Source organism: Gastrolobium bilobum, unplaced genomic scaffold (genome assembly GCF_033153095.1).
Source record: "Gastrolobium bilobum isolate Gb01-03AN ecotype WA unplaced genomic scaffold, APGP_CSIRO_Gbil_v1 utg688, whole genome shotgun sequence".
NCBI classification, from domain to species: Eukaryota; Viridiplantae; Streptophyta; class Magnoliopsida; order Fabales; family Fabaceae; genus Gastrolobium; species Gastrolobium bilobum.
The window spans coordinates 159385-184696 of NW_026897255.1; the positions used below are offsets into that span (position 1 = coordinate 159385).

The 25312-nt window shown below is 34.8% G+C and overlaps 2 protein-coding genes across 2 annotated transcripts; one reads left to right on the forward strand and one right to left on the reverse strand.

The window, feature by feature from the left end:
• Window positions 1-514: 514 nt before the first annotated feature.
• Window positions 515-5222, reverse strand: LOC133305292 (AT-hook motif nuclear-localized protein 13). The gene is made up of 5 exons (XM_061505463.1): window positions 4602-5222; window positions 4444-4496; window positions 3246-3377; window positions 1284-1445; window positions 515-1090 (listed from the first exon to the last, which is right to left on the reverse strand). Exons 1-5 carry the CDS (start codon window positions 5044-5046, stop codon window positions 818-820), a joined length of 1065 nt encoding a protein of 354 aa, XP_061361447.1. The 5' UTR covers window positions 5047-5222; the 3' UTR covers window positions 515-817.
• Window positions 5223-16438: 11216 nt separating this feature from the next.
• On the forward strand, window positions 16439-24866 carry LOC133305289 (AP-2 complex subunit mu). Its single transcript, XM_061505461.1, has 13 exons — window positions 16439-16708; window positions 17003-17180; window positions 18457-18547; window positions 20044-20138; window positions 21276-21365; window positions 21454-21502; window positions 21575-21713; window positions 21987-22103; window positions 22365-22455; window positions 22555-22697; window positions 23270-23384; window positions 24370-24414; window positions 24499-24866. The coding sequence occupies exons 1-13, from the start codon at window positions 16626-16628 to the stop codon at window positions 24577-24579; spliced, it is 1317 nt and encodes a 438-aa protein (XP_061361445.1). The 5' UTR covers window positions 16439-16625; the 3' UTR covers window positions 24580-24866.
• Window positions 24867-25312: the final 446 nt, after the last annotated feature.

The following is a 25312-nucleotide window of genomic DNA, read 5'->3' on the forward strand; positions in this document are numbered from 1 at the left end:
CATGCTTTTAAATAATGGGACATTTTGAGTGGAAAAAACCAGTTAATAAATGACAAATGACAACGAAATTTACCTGCTAACATTTCAAAATTTCAAAGCTTCCAAAAACAAACATACGCGAAAGATACTCTCCATGGCGGCTTCGAGATATATAAATATACACACACTTCGGTAAAAAAATATCAAATGAAGAAATAAATACATTTAATATCTTGACAGCGCAAAAAACATTTAACACTTCCGCCAATTAATAAAATGATGAGGGTTATTGAAGAATTGTTTAAGATGACGACGTAGAATTACTCATCTTTTGTTGATTCAAGAGTAAGAATGTGCCTATGAGAGACATGCATTGCTGACGCGGGAAGAAGGTAACCGTGGATGAAATTTTAAAAAATGTATGAATATGCAGCTCAGATGAAAGGAACACAACTCACGGCTTATAAATGCAAGGGAACCAAATCCTTAGAATGCTCAAAGAATTAAATAAACAATAAAGCATGATGAAGGAGGGAAATCACTGTTCCTGATTATGCTATGCTACTGCAAAGTGCAGATAGCAAACTTCAAAATCACAGAATTCGGGTAATGGGTAGCATATCCTTGGCTATCATCACTAGAAAGTTACGAAACGATTAAAAGAAGAAAAATCCTAATCAAATGACAAATGGAGAGACAGACTTAAACCTTAAATAGACTGCTCTAAAGTCAGTCCTCAATAACGCAAGTTAGCACTTTAAAATTGACTCTAGCCACTACTTTGAACAATCACCATGCAAATACCCTGCTTCTGCACTGTTAATCCAGAGTCACATCTTCACTGACGAGTTTGGCCAGCCCATAGTGGATGATGGTACATCTGCATATTATGAACAGGCTGACTAGCATTATTGTAGAGTCCACCCGCACTAAATGGGCTATGATCATTGTCCTCAGAGGACTCAGTAGAATGCCCTTGAGAGGTAGGACTCGTTGGAGTCATAGGTGCACCGAAGGTTAACATTTGGGATGTTGGTGCTGAAGAAGGCCCAGATTTCAGCATATTCGAGCTTGACTTTTTTGCATTTGCAATAAAGCTACCCACAATGACCTATTAATGATTGGAAAAAGTCACTAAAATAAAGCATCAAAGTTTGGTCAATCCTACATGCATAAAATACTTCCCAACAGTAATATCCAAGAATTTCTATATACCTTGTGCACTTGGAACATCTATATGGGTAAATTGCATCACAAGCCAATTGTTCAATTGACATAAATTTTATACCATTTGAGAGCAATACCTGTACAGATGATGCCGCAGTTAGCATTCCAGCAACTCCACCACCCAAAACTCGTCCATCAGATCCTGCCACAGACACACTCAGACCGCTTGTTCTACTGCGTTCACCATTATTTTCAGATAGCTGCAAAGCACCTGATAAGGATATAATCTCAAATCGGCCCTGCAATTTAAAATGACATCATGTGAAGAGAATGAATCGAAAGACATTGATATTTAACTATATAGTCACGCTAAAAGAATTCTTGTGGTCACCAACATAATCGGTCATTTGGATTATGTTTGTCTCAATTTGGCCCTTCAATCAATTACATTTAATTCTTGTGGTCACCAAGCTATCACTCCAACATAATAAATGCCACACTAAAAGATTCCAAAGCAACCACGAAAAATTCCTAAAAAACGATTACAATACTTAACAATCTAGATATTTGAAATCCTAAATAATATCAGCAGACACAGATCCATAGTTGTAGGATCAATCTGAGACTGGCAGGAAATGTGGATAGAGAGGGTATGCACTGAAAGACACAAACTTTAAATCAAACAATAACCCCACATGGGGTTTGTGAATAAGTGATTGTCTGATAATGAGCAAGAAATATACGTAAACCTTGGAAATCTTAATGCCATAATGCTCCCGCGGATCGGATCATCCATATAATATACAAACAGAAACTCCAGATATTGGATACAAGCACCTCCGATTATGCAAAGTTCTTTGCATTGCAAGGCCAAATTATCTCTACACAATATCCCTTCAGGTTATGGCATGCTTTAACACAAGATCCAGTTCCATCAACAATAACAGAAAAAGATTCCATGCTATCACTCCAACATAACAAATGCCACCCTAAAAGATTCCAAAGCAACCATGAAAAATTCCTAAAAAACGATTACAATACTTAACAATCTGGATATTTGAAATCCTAAATAATATCAGCAGACAGATCCATAGTTGTAGGACTAAGATCAATCTGAGACTAGCAGGAAATGTGGATAGAGAGGCTACGCACTGAAAGACACAAACTTTAAATGCAACAAATATAATCTACGTAACAAGCACCTCCTATTATGCAAAGTTCGTTGCAATGCAAGGCCAGATTATCTCTGCACAATATCCGTATCAGGCTATGGCATGCTTAACACAAGATCCAGTTCCATCAACAATAATAGAAAAAGAACTTCTAAAGCACCTTGTTTTCCATATTAAATTAGTCTTAAAAAAAGAAAAAAGAAAAAAGAAAAGAAAAGAAAGAAAGAAAGAAAGACGCAACAATTTCACAATGTACTATTGTACTAATCTGATAGAGCAAATATCCATCCAACAATTTTCAAATCAATTGAAGGTTTTTGCCACTGTTCATGCACACAATTGAAGCAGAATAGTGTAGAAGAATTTCAGCAATAAGCTAAGAATGCAAATTCAGTAGGCCTTTTCTGTCAATAACAATTCCGAAAGTGGATTTCCCTAAATAGTTACATTCTCCAATATCTCTACTATGCTTACAAAGCTGTTAACAAAATAATAATAATAGCAATAATAATAATAACAATAATAATAATAATAAACCATGCAAGAAATTAGATTAAATCAAATGCATATGGAATAAATAAACAATTTCTGGCTAGCATTTCAAAAAGTACACAGTTTTCCTGTTTCAATAACAAAATAAACAAGGAAAAAAATCATGGCAATCCAATAATTAAACAAAATATTTGCAATATATTTAATGTTCAAAAGCAGAGTTATATTTGTAGATGAAAATATTGAAATTTTCTATTACATGCTGGAAAATAATAATGCATGTAGTTTCATGTCCCCATTGACAAGCTGAACTTTTAGCAATATGCATGTCAAGCAACCATGTACTACCAGATCATTTCCAATATAGCATAAAGAAAAAGCTTGATATAATGGATAACTAGATACTGACTAGATTCCAAATGAATACAAAAGTACCTCGAATGTTGCAGTACCACCAGACAATGCTGGCTGTCGAAGGGTGACATTGCGGATTGCACCATTAGCAGAAAGAATACAAACTGTCCGAGGCCCTTGCTGAGAAAAGGCCATGATTTTTTCGGTAATATCCTACAAACAACAGAAGAATACAGGTGAGAAGGATTTGTAACAATAGTAACGCACACCAACACTGCCAATAGAAACTTAAAAAAGAATACTTTGAAACAAAAAGATGTATATATAAAATCACATGCACCCAACATGATGTTTCCACGTCAAATAGTGACTTGGTAAAAAAAAGCCAATTTTTTTGCTTCATTTCGGTGCAAAACCAACTACCAAGTGAAGCTTGACCAAAAAATGTAGGTTAATGCCATAATTACTTCTTTCCTTTTGAGTGGGACAAGATATACAATAAGATATATATTCAAACCCATGCAACAATGTAATAAGAAGTTTATAGTCTTAAACACACAGTACTCAAACAATAATGAGATACATCTCATAAATTCGTAAATTGATTAAATGAGATATCCAAAATTCAATCACACTTCACACCAACATTTATAAGAGAATTTGATAAACTTGAAGACGGATAATTTATTAAGAGCACACGCTATAATACAAAAGCATTGAATGAGCAACTGGTAGCAATTTCACATGTAACAAAGGCAATCTTCTTGAGCTATGGAACATTATATCGAATTAACATTTACATTGAAAAGTGAAAATCACATTTCTTGTCTAAATAAAGATCTAATTTAATACTCAATTTGATGATTATCATTATCTATCTGGCATGACTAGGTGTGCATTACTGATTTAACATTCTACTTTCATCACCAAAAAGATTAAGAACCCCTGAAATTACCGCATAGAGCAACAGCATTGGAATTAGTGCCAACTCCTAAAACAATATAAAAAACATTTAAAGAAAGAAATCACAAGACAATAATCATCGCAAGACAGTCTTTTAAAATGGATAAGTTACAACCAAAAGCAATAACACCATGTTAAAGTTCAAATCTTTCTGATCGTATTCATTAATAATGAATGTACATACATATAACACTAACAGCATCAAATTGTTATTTCAAAGATTCAGGCACAGAAATTACCAATAAACTAATGCAACTAAATTTAGCAGCCATATAATTCAGCAATTCAATACATTGCAGCCAAGAGGAAGCATTACCTCGCCAGGGTCCACCAAGATTACGTGAGGAGTGAATCCAACCCCACCAATTCCTTCACATCACAAGAAAGAACAACAAAACAAACAATCAGAACCAATTCAATTCAAATAAACCGAAAGAATCATAACCCAAAAACAACAACAATAACAAGAAGTACCAAGCGCATCCAATTGCTTCTTTCCAGAGCCCGGAGGCCTTCCTCTATGCTTCTTTGCCGGAGCGTCCGCAGACGGCGTGCCGCCCGAATCTCCGCCGCCTCCGCCGGAAGATGACACGTGCGTCGGAGCCAAGCCCAGAGCAATGTTACCGTCCGGCGAGTATTTCCTGGGCCGGCCGCGCTTCTTCTTGGAGAGCCCGCACGGCTTCAACGGCGACGAGGGCCCATCGTAGGGGCTGGCGGTGGTGTTGAAGGCCTCCGACGGAGGAGGCGGTGGTGGCTGCGGCGCGACGGAGCCGAAGGGGAATCGGGCCGTAGCGGGGGCCAACATGGTGGAATTAGGGCTGATCAAGGTCGGGGAGGAGTTTGTCGAAGCGTACGAGGTGGGTCCTGCCATCATGGTCGGCGGCGGTGGTGGCCGGGACGGTGGTTCCCGAGAATCCATAGCGGCGGCGGATCAAGCGCGAAATGCAGGTTGTTTTAGGATTCAATGACTTGAAAAGAAGAGAGAGATGATGATGATTGATGAGATGAGAGTTTCACTGTGTATATGTCTCTCTGTGTGCGTTTGTGTAGAGAGAGAGAGAGAGAGAGAGAGTTAGGCAGTGAGTGTGAACTCAAAGAGCAAGGAACCAAAAGCGGACCTGATTTTTATTAAAATGGACTTACACAAACATGGCTTCATTTATTTGTTAGGGTTTTTAAGATTAATAAATTGGGTTTAGAATATTTTATATATATTCTCAGGATTTAGGAGGAGTAACGTTTTTACTATGTACATCCTCTCCTCTTCTAGAATCTACTTCAGTTTTTTCATAAATTAACAAATCATATAATTAATCATTGTAGTCCTTGTACAATAAAAATTATGTCTTTCTCTTTCTAACAAATTCAAAATTAGAAAAAAAAAAAACAATAAAATAAGATATAGATATTTATATACTCGAGTTAAAATTTTAAAAAACTTCGGTGTATAAAACTTTCCAACTGTGTGAAAGTAGAATTTAAAATGTTTACGGTTTGGATTTGATTAATTTTAAAGTAAAAGTTATATGATTCAATCCTTTCATTTTGATCATTTAATCATTCATTCGATTTGGAATTTTTTAAAATCTGATCCAATTTAAATCAATTTTATTCGGTTTGGATTAGATTGGATCGATTTTCGGTTTTTCGAAAAGTTTAAAATTTCAGTCATACAAATCACTAGCTATATCAAAATAAAGTCATTCAAAGTTACAAACCACTGAAAAATTCAAGTCTTAAAACTCGTGAATAGTTTAAATAGATGAATAGATAATAAAAAAATTAAAACAAGATAGTTTGCTATCAATAACATCCCAAATTCAAAGTCTACAGAACAACAAAATTCTAAGTCATCATCTTTCGAAAATAATAAATACATAATATATTATATTGGTTTGCATCGAATCGGTTTTTTACCAACCAAACTGAAACCGATTAAATCCAATTAAAATATGCAGATTTTTTTTTTGGTTTTTCGATTAATTCGATTATCAGTTTTTAGTTCAATTACCGCGATTTAAATCGATTGATGAACACTCGGAATAGAGATTGATTATACCTATCTTACTTGGGATTGCTAATACATAAATAAAATTAAGTTAAGCTAAAATTAAAAATTTGTATGCTTGAGTTATAAATTAAGTAAAATAGAAGAATTCACAATATTAAGATATTCATAGGCTTAACTTCAACTAAAATCGGGATACATATGCATTTAAATAATAAATAACATAAAATAAGAAAAGTCACAACATTAAAGATGTTATAAATCTTGTAGAGAATAAGGAGATTCATCAATAAAATAAGAAAAAGGATTCGAGTTTTTCACATTTAGATGGGAACCTATTAGCCTATTATCTATATTAAGGGATAAACCTTGATATAATTGAAGTTGTCACAAACAGTAGAGAAAGTCAGTTTAAAAATTCAATGGGAGAAAGTCACTAAGTAATTTCGATAAGGGGTTTACATCTATTATGTTACATGACACACAAAAATTTCCACACATACAATATTTTGTGGGCCCTGCATTTTTTGAAGAAAAAAAAATTAAGGCACACAAAACGAATATCTGTAACATTACACAATCATTTTTCCTACAACATAACTTTTATAAAATCCTTTCGATAAATTCATTAATTTTTGAATCAACCAAAGATAAAACTCTTAAATTTATGAATATAACTCTAGATATCATTTATATTGATATTATTTACCTATAATTAAGCTAATTACTATCCAAAGTAGAAATCACACCTCGTAAAGATAATGATAAATATTAAATAAATATATGAATAATTACCTCCTAAAAATAAGGAAAGCTTCTAAAAATAAGAGTATTAAAAATTGATTACAAACTATCAAAACCCTAACTAAATAAATTCAAATATATAAATAAATCCATAAATCAATTTACACCAAATTTGTTCCAATCTGGCCAAAACTAACAACCCCAAATTTTGAACCAAATCATTCCTGCATTTAGGGCCAGCAAAATGAGCTCAGCCAGGCGACGAGGCAGCTCAACCCGCTCCGCCTTAAAGTGATTTGGAGATACACTTAGATGCTTACAATTGTTGTTTATTTAATGATTTAAAACTTTTGAAGTCAATGTTTTGTGGTTTTTCCCTGACTTGAAACCTGTGAGAAAAGGGGATTCTTCTAACAATCTAAGCATGTGTAGGAAGTTTGTAGCTTATCATACAGTATCAACAATTCATTTGTTACTCTAGTTTTGGTTCTCTAATCGTCCTCTATATATTTCTGTAAAAGAAGGGAAAACTTATAGTTATATTTGTGTTGATATTGGAGTAATGTGTTAATGTTTGAAGGAAGCTGGTAATGTAAAAATGGTATTCAAAGGGAACTTGGACTACGTACATTGTATAGTGGCTTGCAACTCATCCAATCAGGATTGTCACATGCTTAACCACAGCTCAAAGTGAATCTAATTTCCCACACTAAGAAAAGTAATCCAAATTTCACGCACACAATAGCGAAGTGAACTGAAAAGGCCACTTAAATAACAAAATAAAAAGTGTTGCAGGGTGATAGTGGGGAATGGTGCAGAAGATGACAGGGTTGCTATAACACCCTATGTATACCTGATTTGTTAACATCAGAAGCGAAGCTAATTATTCAAATATATGAGGAAGCTAATCATATTAATTTCTAATTAAACTCATCTAAAAACGTGGATAAACTTTTTCTATTTTTCTTTAAGTTGTAATCATTACTTGCATGTCAAGTTTATTGCACGTTATACTTGATTTAATCAACTTTCTTACTTACAATTTACATATATGTTTACTTACACATTTCATGATCTATGTCTTAAAAGAAGACGTCCTTAAGTTTAATTTCTCCTATTAGCCAATGATTACTCCATTATGCCTACTTCATTCTTTACATTTACACACGTGAAACTATGGCATTACAATTCTTTTTAACATACATCTTTTCTCTACATAAATTCATTTATGTTTAGTTAATAGGATTGATTCTTATAAACCTTAATCACTCACTCAAAACATACATTTCTTGTTATCCAAGCTATCATCTTACTTACATCCTTGGCCTCTAGCAATTACTTAGGCCGTCTCATATACAAATCATATTACACAATAATAACTAACATGATTAATCATATCATTACATCATATGACCAACTACAAATACTCAATAGCATAACTTATACATGTTCTCTGATCAAAATAACATGTTTGATCAAGGAGGCATAGACAACCCCTACGCTCCTCATAAATACAAACATAACATAACATGTCAAATGGCAATCATGCCTCATAAGAATATATAAATAACATATCATAGCAAAGCATGTCTTATGGCATGCTATAATCTCAATGTCGGTCTCTTGCCATTAGATGCATCAACATCAATAATCTCAGTACTAGAAAAATGTGCCCCAAAACGGATGAGATCTCTAATAGAAATCTCAATAAGACAATGGGTCCTCAAGGACTTTTATGCCTCGAGCTCACTTATAGGTATATAATAAGTATTACCAAATAATAAAATGCATGGCAATAACAATTCAATATCATCTCGGTAAAATATTATGATCCTCATATAATCATATATCTCAGTATATATCATGTGATGTAAGCAAGTGCGGTTCAACTGGCCATAGAATAATATAGGCATTATGAATGTCTGCAACCTATCAAAACATAAGGGTCGTTGCCTTATGTCTTACACTTCAGGGTTGCAGCCTGATTATGTATGTAATCAACATCACATCCATACATTACATCAACAAGCATATCCATATATATCAGATAAGTATCAACGCATGAACATTTTCAGAAAAAGCATACCATGCACATCAAATCATCCTCCTATAGAGTTTGGTGGAACAAACAGTGGATAAATCCGTAGACCATAAGCTTACCTGTATCGGTATAGTCCTCCAACACAAATTCAGTATCAATGGGGTCACCCACAGTCACACAATATGGCAAGTTCAATATGTTTTATGTCAAACATACCATTAATAATCAAATTCTACAATTTCATGACATTCGGACTGCATTTTCTTTTTCGTCTTGTGACTGCAGGCTTCTTCCAAAAACCCCAAGCACAAAACCGTATTTATCATTTTTAAAACTTCAGTTGCATCTCTTTACCAAAAATTCTAAGATTTTATTATGTTAAATAGACATCATAAGCTTTCCAACGACATATTACATGTCTCATTTGGAGTTGTATAGCTCCGGCTATGTTTTCCGCAAAGTGACTATTGCAACCTGAATTTCCAGCAACCAAGTCGCAACTTCAAACTAACACTGCAATTAAACCACTTATCCAAAGGCTACTAAATTTTTCAGGGTTATAGCCTATGTGTTAGCTTCACATAGGTCCAAACGGCACTCAATTTGTAGCTCTGTAGCTCGAGATATTGAATTTTTAGCAAACTATGTTCGTTGTTGGTTCATGTACTTGGGTAGGACGTATCCAGGTAGAGTTCAAGGCGTACCCGGGTAGAACATCATCAGAACCCAGATTTTGACCAAAAACCATAATTTTCGCAAACCAACCATTTTTAAGGTTCATAGGGGTTCAAGCTACCCTTTTTATGTATGTTCTAACTACTAGTCCACTAAGCTATCATTTTGACTCATTAAACATGTTCAAGACTCAACCTTTTTAAAGAAATTCCAAGGAAAAAAGGTGGAGACATATACCCAAACTCAGACATAACAGCAGCTCCCCAATCATCCTACTTCTGTTCCAATGTTGTCTCGCAAGAAACACGATTTTGCGAAGTAAAGATGGGTCCTTTAACCACAAAGTAAGCTCCTTGATGATGAAAAATAGGTATTCCAAGAATTACATGCACAAAACCAAGATGGTAGCCCCACATTCACACTCAAACATAATTTTCGAAGTTCAAAGATGGAGTTTTTCCTCACTAGGATGCTTTCCCTCAAGGTTTCTTTATGATCAAAGAAGGAAGGGTGGGCAAAGACGAAATCTTTGAGGGTTTCCATGGAGAGAGCTTAAGTTTCAAGAGAGGGAGTAGAAAGAAACACTTTACGATTTTTGAGGGTCTTCTACGTAGGTCATATGATAAATGGAGTAGTTAAGTGTGTGTAGTCACTTAAAAAACACTGACTATTTAGTTTAACGATATTAGTTCCAAGGTCTCCATTAATTATTTTTCTCTCAAACTTTATATTATTGACCTAGTGTATTTTCAAGGAATATTTCTAATTTTATTTTAATTTTTTCAGTTACTTCCTGGTACGCATTTTTATCGTGAAATACTCGGTATTAGTTCACACGCCACATTCACTTAATTCTCTAATAATTTCACACTACAGTGTCTCATAAATTTTATGACGCATAAATCTATAATTATAAACTCCTCTGACGATTCTATGCCTTCTTTAACTTTTCTCTAGTTACTCTATTCGTTGGTGTCTTGAACTGAAACTACCTCGAATAACTCTTTATATCTTACATCTGACCAATGTGTGAAAATCTATATTAAATCTACACTTTTCCTCGAAAAGTGATTTAATTTAAATATATATAAATTCTCCCTAATTATCCTCTTTGAATTATGGAATAATTTTCTAAAATAATTATTTTTATATTAAATTATTAAAATTCCAATTTAACAGTGCGAGTTCTTACATTCATCTCACATTTTTAAACTTTTATCCGCAAAATTTGGCACATACATGTCCGTAAACTCGGGAAATTGCCGGAGAAACTCGTCGTCCCGCATCCCAAATGGACTCTTCAGGCATACTGCCTTCCTACTTAGCCTCGACCATCATAATGGTCTTATTTCTCGGTTTCCTTTGACATCGATCTAAGATTTAGGATGATCCTAAACTCCTCTGGCGATTCTATGCCTGCGTTAACTTATCTCTAGTTACTCTATTCGTTGGTGTCTTGAACCGAAACTACCTCGAATAACTCTTTATATCTTACCTCTGACTAGTGTGTGGAAATCCTACACCTCCAATCATATGATCCTCGCAGAGAACCATGCCCAAGCTAGCATGAAAATGGTTATTATAAGGGAAAATCTACTAGTGAAAAGTATCTACTATGTTGTGCTCTGCTCCTGAGCGCAAGCTCTCTGCTTATTTACCAATATCTGAATGGTCCACACAATTTGACCATCCATCCAAGGATGATATGCAGTATTCAATCTCTGTTGAGTGCCAAAAGCTCTCTACAACACACTCTAACACCAACAGGTGAACTTTGGGTCCCGATCATTGACAATGTTCTCAGACACCCCATGAAGTTTCACAATCTTACGACATACATCCTAGGCAATTGCTCCGTAGTATAGCTCGCCTTAATCGACAAAAAGTGGGCAGGCTTAGTCATCATATCCACGAAAATCTAAACAGAATCAAACTAGTCCGAGTCTTCGGCAATCTGAGAGCAAAATATCAGATTATATCCCTTATGTTAGGATTATCCCCATAATGTGATTTTCTCCTAATTGTAAAAAATATACTCTTTAATCTATGAAAATTCCTACCATGCCTCCCCAATGGTTTTCAATATATATACATACATATATATATATATATATATATATATATATATATATATATATATGTTGTCATGTACTCGCTTGTACCGTTTCCAATATTATCCTCGTGAAGTCGCAAGAACTCCGATGAACGTTTCTCTAATTCGACTTTTCATGACCTTGTGTCAATACACGTCCAATATCCACATACGGAACATCGCAATAATTTTCCAACTCACTTTCAGAACTTAAAAGAATCAATGCTAAAGTAGTTATTGATGTCTCCATAAATTTCAATAATATCCTTCACACTCGTGAGTTTACACAAATGGAATGCCCTTCCTGGCAAACACGATAAGGACCATATCATTCGATAGAATCTTTGAATGAACCTTCGGTTGAAACCTATTAGCCAAGAGAACTCCTGATTTCTGAGATATGCTTAGACCGTTCACAATCCACAACTGCCTCTATTTTACTAGGTCCTACGCCACTCTATCAATAGAGTTGACATGATCCACGACATTTACTTCACGCACTAGTATAAGTAAGTTTGGGTCCTATTCCATTACTCTAGTCTTGTCTTGACTTACTATTTCCGTAAGTCATTACACTTAGAAAACAAATCCTAAGTCTTTACACAATACAACATCATACCCATGTCCATTTCATTCGATGCATACTAATCAAAATATCCATTCGCATAGTAGCATACCTTAATTCACGTACACCTGCAAAATTAACAATTCAAAGACAAGGTGAAATACTTCCACACAATAACATACCTCGGTTCGCATAGCACCTGCAAAGTCAGCAGTAAATAAAGGGTGAAATAATATCATAACTTGCAGCAGTTCTTGACATATATTATCAATTTAGTACCTTCAAAGGTGTTTACATGCAATATACACATGCAACAGATCAATATTTTGCATCTTAACTTAAAGTCATAGAGATCACTTAACCCACATAATAAATAGTACTTGCACATATCTTGCACATACCCGATCACACGTGGCATTGTTATACAATCTAGTATATTATACACTTAACTCCATTGTTGGAATTTTCATTTATCCCTTAGCTTTACTTGAAGTCACCTTAGAATCGACATTTGCACCTTGACCCACTTGAGGGTTTCCTTTCTATTAAGTGGCTATAGGGTGTACCCTATGTAATGAAAGGGGTGCCATAATCATTGCCTCATATGCTAAATAGATAGACAGCTCTGGAGAGAAATTTTTTAGCTTCCACATCTCCTAGTTTCTGCCTTAATTATTTGCTAACTTTTGTGAAGTGATTTGCCTGAGTTTTTAAGTCTATCACCTGAAAAAAGAATAACAAAAGCTTACATATCTTATGGGATACAATTAGGAAAGTGATGAAATAAATTAATACAAAGCACTGAGAAATACCATTGCTTGGTTAACTCATTATTAAAAAAAAAATCTGAAAGTGAATTGAGTCTCAAAAATCCAAATACCAATAAAGCAAAAATATAGCACTTATCTACTACATAAAGACTAGCCCATTACATTACAACACATATAAGGCTTCCATTCTCTTCCTTCTTCTTTTTTTAAATTTTCTCCTCCATAAACTATGTTGCTACAATTAACTAGCTTACCAATCCTTGATTAGTTTCAACCAGAGCCCCAGCTCCTACTGATGCAAAATTCACCCTATAAATGTGTTAAAGATTTCAAGACATCAGTTTTTTTTTCTTTTTTAAGCGAGAGCTTGAATTGCAGCCAAAAAAAAAAGTAAGAGCTTGAATACCAATGTTACATTTTACACAACAAAAAATCCCAATTGTTCAAGTGGTAGAAGCAAACAGTTGATTCCAAAACAAAAAAGGTAACAAAATTGTAAACACAAGCGAAAAAATAACCCGAATTTTTACATTTTCAGAAAAAAGTTAACCAAGAGAGAAGTTATTGTTTCAAGGGAATCAACATGAATCACAATTTTCAAAGAGTAAAAGACCATGAACATTTTAGGAACAAAGTGACATTACCCAACATAAATTTACAACGGAAGCAGAATATTCAAAGACATCATACAATAAAGTTTAACCATTTTTCATGTGATTTATCCATTTAACTCACGTACATGGAAAATGTGGCAGTGAAAAAAAAAACTCATTGGCGTTTAAGGAAGACAACAAGAATAACTAAAAAGAAAGGGTGCTCTGAATTGAAGAAAACAGAACCAAGGAAGAGTATAATGTAGGAAAGGAAGGCATAGAGAGTTTACCAATTCATTTCCAAGCTCAATGGTAGCATCTTGATTGCTACTCTTCTTGCTAGCGATACTCCCACAGAGCACACAAATCCTCTTGAACTTTGAATGCCTTGTCTCGCGGTGAGTTTCTATTTGTTAGTTGTAAGGTAACTAGTTAGTTATATTCACTTTCACACAGTCAAACACACACACAACTTCTATAATGCTTCTCAAACAAAAGAATTCCCCTCCAAATCCCGTCCCTAACAAACAAAAACTAGTGTATGTTTGAAAGCATAAATTATAAAACAACATTGTAATCGGTGTGCAATTACAACACATATGATGTACTAGCTGAATACATGATTATTCGATGTTAGATTTGAAAATATTATGAGCAATTTTTGGGAAATTTTAGATCCTTGTGGAGAATATTTGAAAATGTTCTTTGCGTGTTCTTTCCCCAAAATGGTGTATACCCACAAAACATTTCATATATACAAAAGATGAAGGAGAAAAAAGAACGGGAAAGTGAAATAAAAATTGGAAATAATGGGAACAAAATTTTTTGCGCGATTGAATCTATCACAACATAAGGACATTAGGGTTTTGATTTTTGTTTCGTATCATTCTCCAGAACAAATCGAAAAGAAAAAAGCTCACTTGTTGGCAGATTCCCAAACTCGGAAGAATTAAATTGAAGACACTGAGAAAATTGCTTTGTTGATGCTGTAAAAAGAAACAACAATTTTCCCTAGAAAATTGAGTATTATCGTGGAAAATGGTTATGCCAAATAAGAGACCATGTGTAAAATGTTTTGACCCGCGAGCCAGCCCCATCCCAGCCCAATAAATGAAAGGGCCTTGGAGGGCTAGGGCTAAAATGGCCTTGTCACATAAATGGCTGAATTTTAATAGGGCTTTGACAGGGTTGTATGGGCTGGCCCCAGGGCTATAGCCCTAATTGATAGCTCTAATTTGTATGAATCTAGGGATAGACATATGGATCGTGCAATCTTTATGATTTTTGCTTTTAATGTTTAAATCCTTTTGAAAAACACCAAGAAATTATGATTCTCTTAAGGGTTAAAGAGTTGGAATACCAAGGGATTGAGTATAACTAAATTAAGGAATCGATTCACGATATAAAATGGCGATTAAGTAGGATTTTTAATTCAAAGCATAAATAAGAGATTAAGGAAAATTGAGTCGTTAACTACATTTTTCTTTACGGGGCGTTTGATAGAGGAGAATTTTTTTTTATTCGGGAATCATAATTTCCAGGAATATGATAGGAAAGTTATTTTTTCGAGAATGTTACCAAAAAAACTGTTTGGTATGCCAAAATATTCCCAGGAATATTAGGTTAATTTTCCTGATATTATGTTTGGTTGATTGTAAAATATTGATGAGAATGTGTATCGAATTTACAAAATTAACCTTTATGTTCATTTTGTTTATTCAGTAACATTTTTGTTTACTGTAAGCTGAAGATGGGTTCAGGTTCTTGGCAAGAACTCACTTCTAAAACGGCTGACATCCATCTCAAAAAGCATCCTCTACCGTATGCTCTCCAACTAAACCCATACACAGACGACCTTGCAAACAATATCAACACAAATTCAGGGTTTCAAACTTGAAAAACAAGAAGCAATGTTTAAGGGGACTTCAAATATCAGAGTTTTGAAAAAATTAACCAATAAGCTAAACCAAAAAAAAGGAACGAAATTAATCGCAAAAGATCAAACTGTATAGGCCTGTATCTCCCCTATCTCTTCTTTTTTCTTCTCTTTTGGGTTTTCTTTTTTTTTTTGGTTTTTCCTAAGAAAAAGGAGAAAAACAAAAAAGGAGAAGGACTAAGAACGATGGAGGAGTGCCAGATGTGTTGAGGTGGATGTGGAGGTGACCATTGAAACAGAGGTAGCGGCAATGGTGCTTAGGGATGATAGGAGGTTAAAGAAGAAGAGGCAAAAAGAAGAGAGAGAGAGAGAGGATGGGTATTTTGGTTCGAAAATATGTGAGTGATTTTCCCATTATCTGGGAATCAAAAAATACCACCTCCTTGGTGATATTTTTTGGTGGTAATATTATCTACAAAATACACATAAAAGCAAATTTTGAAAAAATTACTTTCCTAAGAAAATTTCTCAAATTAAGCTACCGAACATGGAGTTCTTAAACTCCGATCCCCACTTTCCTGAGCTTCTAAAAATAATCCATGTATCAAACAGTACCTTATTGTTCAAACCTTTGCTATTCTTGTTCTTATTTTAATTAGTATTTAATTTTTGTTCAATTTTTTATTCGAATTGTCCAACTTAAGCTAGATAATGAATTAGTGTTTGGAATCTAATTCTCGTGAAAACAATACGATATACTTGCCGAAGCAATAAGAGAAATGAAATTGGGTTAAATTCCATCAAATTTACATCAAAAAATAACATTATTTACATTTTTAACAAAAAAAATTATATAGATGAGTTGAGAAATGATACATATATTTTTTTGGTAAAATAAAAAAAAGGAGCAACATTTCGACTGTGTCACTGACCAGTTTTATTTATTTATTTCCTCAATAGTCAAGTTCGTGCGCTCTCTTCTATTGTCTTCGGAATCCAATCCACCAAATCGGCGACGACGCCTTCCGTTTTGTTGCTGCTCCGTCTGGAAATCATAGATCCGCGGCGGAACCACCGTATTCGGTAACCTTCTATTGATCTTCCGAATCTCGTTGTGGCTAAAGTGGATCGGAGATGCCGGTGGCCGCTTCCGCCATATACTTCCTGAACCTCCGCGGAGACGTTCTCATCAACCGCCTCTATCGCGACGATGTTGGGTAATCCTTTCTTCCACACCTTTTTCTGTTTCCTTCGTGTTTTCAGAGGTGAGGTTGTTCCTAGATCACTTAGGTTTTTCAAACAGGAAAACAATTGTGCGTTTTGATCATAGCTTGTATGTAGCGATATCACGATTTCCAATTTCGAACAATTGCTGCGGCTAGGGCTAGTGATATCATGGTTTCCAGTTCTTGAAGCCCTGGAGCTGATTGATTGAGCTGTTAGAAGTTCGTTTGTTTATGTAAATGTTAGTATGCAATCACTGTTGTGCCTGATGATTCATGATTTTACAGGGGAAATATGGTGGATGCTTTCCGGACGCATATTATGCAAACCAAGGAACTTGGTACCTGTCCTGTGAGGCAAATTGGTAGCTGCTCTTTCTTTTACATGAGGATTAGCAATGTCTACATTGTCATTGTCGTCAGCAACAACGCCAACGTAGCTTGCGCTTTCAAGTTTGTTGTTGAGGTAGTCAACCTCTAACCGTCAGTCACGTCTATCTCATGTTTACATGCTGCTCAAGCTCAACTATCTGGGATGAAGGCTTTGTTGGCATCGCTGCTCGTGCATGACCTTGTAGCTTATAATTCTTGCTGTTTTGATTGTTATTAAACGATTGTTTGCTGTTAACTTCTGCTCTAAGTTAACAAGGTAGGAAGAACCTCCTAAATTCTCAAAGTTAGCCCAAATTGTGATGTATTGAATATTGAGAAGAGGGCCACTATCTACAGTGAATTTAGTGGAGAAGCAATGATAAGTTCGTACAAATACCAAGGGTCATTTAGATCAATCAGGGTTTAATAGTATTTCTTTTCTTGGCTTCTCCATCTATAGAGAAAGCTTTTTTGTGCTATCAATGTCAATGCTTTTGCTTCTTGAGTCACTATATTCTGCATCTTTTAGGCAGCAGATTTGACTGACATATGTTAATTGGTTTTTCATGTATGGCCTGTGGCTTTTAACTTAGATTTCATATTTTAGCTGGTAGAACTTAGATTTCTGGAATGCTAGGTAGTACGACCTGAATTATGATAATCTGAGTGGTCTGAAGGTTCATGGTGGTTGATTGAGAATTTCTTCCCTTTAAAATTGCCATTCATCCCATGCACACTACTCTGCAATAGGGGAAAACAGTTACTCTAATATTGACATTGATTTTAAACAGTGTTTTTATTACAGCCTATCCTATCTTCACATCACAGAATGTTGCTCAACTAATTAGGAATGCTGAACACTAATTACAGGTGTTAAGGTCGAGTGATGAATAGGAATGGAATATACACACATTGATGCAGTTATCCTAGTAAAAGTCCTGATATGTGTTTCACTTATTGAATATAAATTTTGCCCAGTAAGGGGTGTTTGTGTTGCTGTAAAGTAATTTTTCATGTTTGTTGAGTTTTAGATCTTTGGAGTTATTTCAGGGTGATAATGCTGTGTGTTTAGTACGTCAGTTGACTTATTAATAAGTCTTGGAGAAGTGAACTTGTAATCAATAGTCAGTGTAGTTTAATGGCACTAAAAACCCAGTCAAATATCAATAAGAGAGTCAGTCCTGTGTGCCAATAACAATAGTAAGCAAGCCTTATCCCTCTAGATAAAGTTGGTTACATGTATCAATTGACATCATTGGACTGTATCAAAAACCAATTTTAAATGGCCTCTCTGAAAGTTTTCACTACCTGTCGTGATTTAGAAAATTCATCTTTATGGTGGTTGATACTTGTACTTCTTCTCCTTGCAGGCTGTTGCACTGTTTAAATCATATTTTGGTGGAGCTTTTGATGAGGATGCAATTCGCAATAACTTTGTACTCATTTATGAGCTTCTAGATGGTATGTAATTTGTGTGGAGAATGAACTGAATTCTTTCCATGTTCTTCTAGCTTTGATTATGTTGTCTACTGTGTGTTATTGTTGAAACTTGAAAGTCAATGCAAGGGTTTTAGTTTCCAGTAATTCAAAAACTGTTGTAAGTTATAAGAGTATATTGTAGCTAAGTTCATATATGATATATCTGCCCAAGTTTCTTTAAGTGAGGAGTTATGTATGTGAAATTTGGTACCTGTTGTATAAGGGATATGAATGAGCTTAATTGTGTATCTTAGAAATAAGAATATATTTAAATGATATTCATATCCCTGGAAATACATAATAAATTATTTGGATAACTAGTATAACCAGTCTTTTAGCTGGGAATAGTATAAAAAAGTCATATATTTATATATAGTGACAATTGACGAAATATTCAAGCAAACAAATGAAGGGATACAATGTGTTCCTTTCTCTGTTGGTGCCTTTTGACAAGCACTAACTCATTATATTGGTACCAAAAGCTTGACTAAAATGATTGTCAGGATTTTTTACTGTTTAAAATGAGTAATTGACTAGGGTTTTGCTTGTGAATTGTAATGGAAGTGGGTTTGATTGTGCTTGTGTAATGTGCAACTGTAATAATGCTCTTGCCTGATAGCTATTAGGTGTGTTTTATTATTAATCTATTGTATATTATCGAAAGGATAAACGAATATATTTGCCAAGTCAAAGTTTGTTGGCTGTTGGGTGAGGTTACATTAATGGTTTTATATATCTCAACACGCCTCCTCACACGAGATCCCACTGAGCTTGAAGGGTGGACGATGCACAGGCCCACCTACCTGTGCGAAGAAAGAAATTCCAGTAGAAAGAAAGTGGGGGGCGGTGCGAATCGAACCCGGTACTCCGAGGCTCTGATATCATATAAAGAACCAATTTAACCCAAAAGCTTAAGCTGGTGGGTGAGGGCTTTTTAATGGTTTTATATATCTCAACACGAACCCGGGACACGAAGCTCTGATACCATGTAAAGAACCAATTCAACCCAAAAGCTTAAGTTGTTGGGTGAGGCTACATTAATGGTTTTATATATCTCAACACGCCCCCTCACACGAGAGTCCACTGGGCTTGAAGGGTGGACGATGCACAGGCCCACCTATCTGTGCGGAGAAAGAAATTCCACTAGAAAGAAAGTGGGGGGCGGTGAGAATCGAACCCGGTACACCGAGGCTCTGATACCAACTTGAATATGAAATAATATGATGTGTATTAATCTGATACAAAGAGTTACAATATATAGAGACCCTAATGGACTTAAGTAAGAAGCCCAGAACTAATCCAAAAAGAATATTTACAGATAGGAAGTAATCTATTCAAATCTAATCATATCTAATCATATCTATTCTAACAGTAATCAAGATCAGATCACCGGATTATATTCTGTAATAGAGAAAAATACTTGTCATTTAAATGGGTGGATGATTATTACATTTATTTATTTATTTATTTTTTTGCAGAAATTATGGACTTTGGTTACCCACAAAATCTTTCACCAGAGATCTTGAAGCTTTATATCACCCAGGAAGGAGTGCGTTCCCCATTTTCATCCAAGGTTAGTCTGCAAATGCTATCATTGCTAGTAGTCACCATGAAGTAAGGACACAGACAGGGACCCTGATAGGAGACAACATGGAGATATTGACATGAAAAAAAAATCTTATAGAATATGGCATAGATGTTGTATGAATTTATGAAAATACCAAATATCAAATAATATTTAAGACATTTTCTCCATATGCCCATACTAAGAAATTCTATTATGTGCAAAAGAAGAATGAAATACGTAAAAATTCAAATTATACAAATCTTAAGGTCCACGAAGAATTTCATTTCAAAAACATATGAAATTTCATCCTTTTATTTAGTCCACTATATTTGTTTAAATGGTTCATCTAAAATCCTATCATTTTCCTCTTCCAAAACTTCTCTACTTCTCTCTTCACTGTCTTGATGTTAAAGTTGAAAATATGGAAATGCACCACCTCTATTTATTCTTTCAAATACAAACAGGGCATTGGCTCAGACTTAATTGCCATCTCTAGGTTAGGTTGATGAAATAATCAACCTTTGATTGGAGATTTGCAAGATCATGGATCTCAAGGTTGATCTAGTCTGTGCTGGTTTTTGGACCATACTGTCTCTGACATCTGTCACCATAAGAGGAACATTTCTGTTCTGTTACATCACATTTATGCTAGATGCATGTTGCACAAGTAGACATTGTTGTGAACTTTTGAGTATTTTGTAATTGATTCATATTTGTAAGGAATAAACAAGCTTTATTGTTTGCACTAGCAGCCGACCTTTTTGTTTCCTTATTCTTATCCATGAGGCATGAGTTATGCCTATGGTCAGGACCGTCAGGTTTTCTATATTACTTAATTCATTGATGCCATATTCCTGAACCACTTTCCCTACACCTCTTCTCAACATCAAGTTGCGAATTCAGTGCTGATAATAAGAAAAAAGAAAGAAAGAATGCTGACATAAACTTTTAACTTCTGTCTGAAAAGCTGATATACAAGTTTTATAATTGTTGTGTGTGTTGTGCGTGTCTATCTATCTATCCCATATGTCTGTCTATCTGTATATTTTTATATTTAACTTTTGCATGTCTTAATATGTTTACTCTGTTATGTTGAGTATTCCGTTAAATCCTTTCATTATATTCTGTGTGCATTGAATAAAGGCCACAGATAGACCTGTTCCAAATGCGACCTTACAAGTTACTGGTGCTGTTGGTTGGCGGAGAGAAGGCCTTGTCTACAAAAAGAATGAGGTCAGTTTTATGCTGTGCCATATCTAGTCCTTACAAATTATGATTATTGCCACACAGCTCATACTGTTATAACATTGAACCGTTACAGGTCTTCCTGGATATTGTAGAAAGCGTAAATCTTCTTATGTCTTCAAAAGGTGGGTTGTGGATTTAATTTGTCTTCGTGTTGATATTTGCTAGATTGCCTGGTAATTAGTTTGTGAATTTAGGTAGTGTTCTGCGCTGTGATGTCACCGGAAAGATCCTTATGAAGTGCTTTCTTTCTGGAATGCCTGATTTAAAGTTGGGTTTGAATGACAAGATTGGTCTTGAGAAAGAATCACAACTTAAATCCCGTCCTACGAAGAGGTAGCTTTCAGTTGCACTTATTTTCTCCCCCCTTTGGCCCTCCAATGATTTCTTTTACCCCCTTAGATATTGTCATTTTAAAGTTGTGTCTATATGTTCTCTTGTTATGTTAGCATTGAAAATGATTTGGTTTAAATGATGTTGTTTTGCTTTCCTTTTTCCATTTTAGTCCCTTCCTTATGCTGTGTGTGAAGTGTATTTATCCTCCTGTTTTGTTTTCTTTTCCTAATATAATCATATCTTTTTCTCTTATCAACAAAATATTTTTTGCAGTGGTAAAACTATCGAGCTTGATGACGTCACTTTCCATCAATGTGTAAATTTGACAAGGTTCAACTCAGAGAAGACTGTTAGTTTCGTACCACCTGACGGTGAATTTGAGCTAATGAAGTAAGTTTTTGTCTTTTAGTCCAATCTCTTGCTATCTTATTTCAGAAATCTACAGAAAATATGCTCCTTAATGCTTTGGTGGGTGGGGGTGGATGTTCAATTGTTTTTAATTCCCTCTCTGTCCTTTGAACTCATCTTGATTAACTATTACTTGGTATTACAAAATAACTAGCTATAAATGATTGGGTGAACTCACAATGGTGCTTGAATTGCCATTGGTTCTTGTGTCTAATATCTTCTAACATAATTGTACCTGGGTAGGTATCGTATCACTGAGGGAGTTAATCTTCCCTTCAAAGTATTGCCAACCATCAAGGAACTTGGTCGATCACGGATGGAAGTGAACGTGAAGGTTTGAATTTTTCCATGTTGGATATCCATTCTTTTGAGGATCTTTCATCCTCCACTTGTTTTTTATTTATATTATTTATTAAGATAACATATTTTTCAGGTAAAGAGTGTTTTTGGTGCTAAAATGTTCGCTCTTGGGGTTGTAGTCAAAATTCCTGTGCCAAAACAAACAGCAAAAACTAGTTTCACAGTTACATCGGGCCGAGCGAAATACAATGCATCAATTGATAGTTTGGTTTGGAAGTAAGTCTCTCACTTTATTGTGTTTATTATATAAACTGTGGTATTTTACTTTGTTATTCTTATTTAAAAAATTCCAATTATTTTGAATGTTGTTGGGGATATCATTGAACATGTTTTGTTTTAGGCTAAGATCCTTAGTGCGTGCGTGTAGGGAAGGGATTCAATTACTGGATGAATAAGTCTTTAGACCTGCACTCAATCTCTTGCCATTAATTCCATTTTCATCCTCCAGATCAAATCAAATCGTTCTATTAATGGTTTCCAACAACACCAATGGAACCCCTTGTTCTCGAATAACCACCAACCCTCTGCATTTGCAACCTCTTCTTCTCTATCACCAAATCATTCTATTAATAAAGAGAGAATATTACATTATATGAAAAAGAAATTAATGGTAAGAGATTGGGTGTAAGTCTAAAGACTTACTCAAGTAAGTTGATTCCCTCCATACACATATGAATCAGTTGTTACCCCTCTTCCCTATTTCCTTTAGTACTCTAGTGTTTAGTAGTTTTCAATATACTACGCCAGCCATTCAAATATCATTATCTATGGCTTTTCTTGATTTCTAGGATTAAAAAATTCCCGGGGCAAACTGAGTCAACCTTGAGCGCAGAAGTTGAACTTATTTCCACGATAACAGAAAAGAAATCTTGGACTAGACCACCAATTCAGATGGAGTTTCAGGTTTGTTATTGGTTACTTTACTAATTTCATGAAAATAGAGTTCTTTATTGCCCTAAAGTATTCTTTCTGGTATCATACAATTTCTCACTTCCGGTGTTTTATGTTATTGTTAGTGCTAAATCCATACGTAGTCTGACGTTTGAAGCTCTAAAATTGCAGCTCATTTGTAATCATTATTATTATTTTAGATAGAAACAGCTTACTTGTAGTTATTGTCACTTGTAATTATTATTATTATTACTTTTGGTCTGAACAGAGGCCCATTGAACTTGGTGTCAATCATCAGTGGTTGTTTTACTAAAATTTTAGTTTTACATGTTGGTTTTAAAATTAAATTTTGGAACTCATTCATCTCTTGTTTTTGGTCATCTTTACTATATATTTTGAAAGCTGTTACATGGGAATTACTTGTTCTGAGTTAGTTGAAGGCAAAGGTTTGTTTTTGATTCATAAAAATTAAGTGTTGTTCAGGTGTGTTTACTTGAACAGATTATGCGGTTGTGTTTGAGCTTCTATGGGTGTAAATTTGATGATGTTTGAAGGTGACTCCTCTTTTGTATGTGCATAGGGGAATTGAATATTCAATAGTGGGAGGTGATTATTTTGTGAGAAAGGTGAAATATTTTGTGATAGAGACGTATTGTTCTCTAGTGGAGAGTGGAGAATGGGCTGCATGGAGGCCCAATACTCCAGCACAGAACAAGTGTGTTTTTGCCTGGCAATTAGACATTTTATTAGCATCTTGGTCCCTTCTTCAGATATTTGCTCAACTGCGCTGAATTAAGAGCAGATGATCAATTGGTCATTTTTATTTTATTTTTTATTTTATTTTTTTTAACTTTCTTTTTCCTTTGGGCTAAGCTTGGTGGGATTTATTGGCCCTCTGCTGTGGGAAAAACTTATGAAGTAATTTATCATCTTCACTTGTGGAGCTGTCTCTCCAAACTTTTACTTACACGTAATTGTTCTATATTTGTTGATGCAGGTTCCCATGTTCACAGCATCTGGTTTACGTGTCCGTTTTCTCAAGGTATCCATCCCGGCCTACTGAACCCTTTTTTAATACATTTCCTCATAACTTGGTGGTTCTATCTTATTTACTTACTCTCTGCAGGTGTGGGAGAAGAGTGGGTACAATACCGTCGAGTGGGTTCGTTATATTACAAAAGCAGGATCATACGAGATTAGGTGCTAGACACATCGGGTTTGCTGGATTGAGATTGAAGAAAATCCCAAATAATTAAAGTTGCAGTTGAAGATTTGCATAGGAGTTTCTTATTCATAAAACGAAAGGTTTAAGTGTTACTCATCGGATAGTGTGCTGTCAATATGATTCTTTGCATGAAAAATCAGTTTAATATTTTTGTTGCGAAGGCCAGCTTGTTATCGGAACCTTAAATTGATTATCTTTCTCTTGTACACTTTGTGTTTTGTTCTGATCTTTTCTTATACATAATTTGTTGTAATGATAATGTTTATTGCGTGCTGATTCATTGAATTACTTCATGTTGGTGTTGAATTTATGATTTTGCGCGCCTACTGATGTAAGTAGGCTGAAATGTCATGCATGCTGATGCTAACGGTTCCTTTGTTCAGGTGGAATCGCAATTCTCATAAAAATACGAAAACGGGGTTACAGTTTAGCATGACAATAACTTGATTCTTACTGAAGAAGCGAAGAAAAAAAGAGAGAAGAAAATTAGGACAATCTGTGTTCTCCTTATATTTATTAGTTCCATAACAAGTGTTTTAGGGGTGCATAAACCCTAAACCTAAAAGAAAAAGTTAATAGGAGTACCATTTGGGGGATAAACAGTTAGAAATTTGTTAGTTGTTAGTGTTATTATAAATGTTTAAAATTTTATCAAATGTAATTCACAAAGAATTGATGTATCATAACCAGGGGTGTGAATAGGTTAGGTTAGATT